At 65.9% G+C, this 422-nt stretch overlaps 1 protein-coding gene across 1 annotated transcript; it reads right to left on the minus strand.

The window, feature by feature from the left end:
- Positions 1-5: 5 nt before the first annotated feature.
- Positions 6-419, minus strand: LOC114818987 (RIMS-binding protein 3-like; the record flags this gene model as incomplete). The annotated part of the gene is made up of 1 exon (XM_029087117.1): positions 6-419. A coding segment is annotated over one exon (414 nt), but the record flags the coding sequence as incomplete, so codon positions are not given.
- Between the last annotated feature and the right edge of the window lie 3 nt (positions 420-422).

Consider the following 422-nt stretch of genomic DNA (forward strand, 5'->3'; position numbering starts at 1 on the left):
AAGATGTACTTGAGGAAGAGTCTCCTCTGCAGCAGCAGTTCATCTTGGAGGCGCAGGATTTCAGCAGCCTGCTGGCCGTTGGTCTCCCAGCGCAGCTTGCTGAGGACGTCCTGGAGCTTAGCGGGGCCCTGGCCGCTGTTCCAGGCTGCTCTCAGCAGCTCCTTGGCCAGCTGCTGCTGCAGGTCCCGTGCCTGATGGATGGCACAGTCCCGCTGCTGCCGCAGCATCTCCTGCACCTCCTGCAGCTCGGCCTCCTTGCAGCGCAGCAGCTGGCGGATCTCCGCCGCCCGCTGCCGCTGGTTCAGCTCCCGCAGCCGCTGGAGCTCCCGTGCCTGTCGCTGCTGCCATTGGGAGTGGAGCTGTTCAGCCAGGAGCTGCCGGTCCCGCTCTGCCGCCTCCTTCAGCTGGAGAGTTTCGGTGGC

This window comes from Antrostomus carolinensis, unplaced genomic scaffold, assembly GCF_000700745.2.
Source record: "Antrostomus carolinensis isolate BGI_N321 unplaced genomic scaffold, ASM70074v2 C12701536, whole genome shotgun sequence".
Classification (NCBI taxonomy): Eukaryota; Metazoa; Chordata; class Aves; order Caprimulgiformes; family Caprimulgidae; genus Antrostomus; species Antrostomus carolinensis.